Here is a 1,264-nt window from a genome sequence, read left to right on the forward strand (position 1 = left end):
CATAGAAAGGGATGATGGAAGTCATGGCTTCAGTGCAGGAAATAACCAAGAAGGCAGAGAAGCTAGTGAGGATATGAGAAGTGCTGATGCTGAGGCTGAAGCTGCTTCAGAAACATCCGCACATGTTGAAGAATCAAATAACGAATCCCCAGATGCCCCTAGTGAGAGCCAGAGACCTCAGCCATCTGGTGGATCAAGTCAGCCTTCTTCATCAGGTCAAAATGAGGGACCCTCTCAGACTAGCCCAGGAGTGCCACTCCCTAGGCCTGTTATTCGGCAGGAAAGACCAGTTGGCCGTCAGAACTTGGCACCTTTCAGTCAGCTTCCTCACTATGAAGAGGGTGGTGATGACAGCATTGTACCATCGACACCAACTCTGTTTGTCCCAAGGCGTGGGGATGGGTTCTCTGAAGCAGTAAGCTCTCCACAGGTTCCATCTGGTGGATTTGTGTTTGGCTCTAATGCAGAAGTTGCAAACCCACCTCAGACAAGTAAGTTTTATTTATAAATGTATTAAATGTAGCCTTGAAATAAGTCTCCTTCACTGTATGAGGAAAATGTATAGATAAGTAGAGTTTCTCCTTTATTATGTCATTTATTAAGAGATTTTATATACGTGGCTTAAGGTGGATTTGGCTCAGATGGCAGAGGAGGTTTAATAGATGACACACGCATTGATTTGGGTCTTGATGAAGGAAATAGATCTCAGCCCACCACCCCGCTAGGAGATCTCCTACAGGTTTGTTAGTTAATTGATTTTCATGCTTTTGTTTGAGCAAAATTTTTTGTATAGATATAGAGTCATGTAGATTCATACCATTTCACATGTATAAAGTTGAGAATGATTGTAACACCTTCAGAACCTAAAGCTTCAGTGTCAAGTTATGATATGGGGACATGATTTTTGATTTTTGAAATTCTATGAGCTTTTGTTATGTCCCTGAAATCATTATTGAAAATGTTGCAAATTTCATAGGCTGCCACTCAATTTAGGTTCTAACATGGTTAGTTATAGAACATGAATGTATGTCTGTGTAGCATTAGGTGTGTCTGTGTAAGAGTGCATTTTAATGTTGCTCATGTTGATTCTCTCATTGCTTTGTAGCTGAACTTGGAGCTGAAGGTGGAGTGAGTACTAGTGAGGGAGAGTCAACGCGTGAACCACCAACAGTTCTAGTGACAGGAGGTGAACAGTCCAGTGGGGAAACATCACGTGATTGTGAAGATAACTTCACAGAGGCAGATTCCATGGCTGTTGACATTG

The 1,264-nt window shown here is 42.1% G+C and overlaps 1 protein-coding gene across 1 annotated transcript in view; it reads left to right on the plus strand.

The window, feature by feature from the left end:
* The window catches only part of LOC119585362 (nucleoprotein TPR-like), a 21,533-nt gene that overhangs the window by 16,356 nt on the left and 3,913 nt on the right, over positions 1-1,264 (plus strand). The window contains exons 4-7 of the mRNA XM_037934033.1: positions 10-491; positions 627-739; positions 836-881; positions 1,106-1,219. Of these exons, the coding sequence (XP_037789961.1) occupies positions 10-491; positions 627-739; positions 836-881; positions 1,106-1,219 (755 nt within the window). The remainder of the gene's footprint in view (positions 1-9; positions 492-626; positions 740-835; positions 882-1,105; positions 1,220-1,264) is intronic.

Source organism: Penaeus monodon, chromosome 19 (genome assembly GCF_015228065.2).
Source record: "Penaeus monodon isolate SGIC_2016 chromosome 19, NSTDA_Pmon_1, whole genome shotgun sequence".
In the NCBI taxonomy this organism is placed as follows: domain Eukaryota; kingdom Metazoa; phylum Arthropoda; class Malacostraca; order Decapoda; family Penaeidae; genus Penaeus; species Penaeus monodon.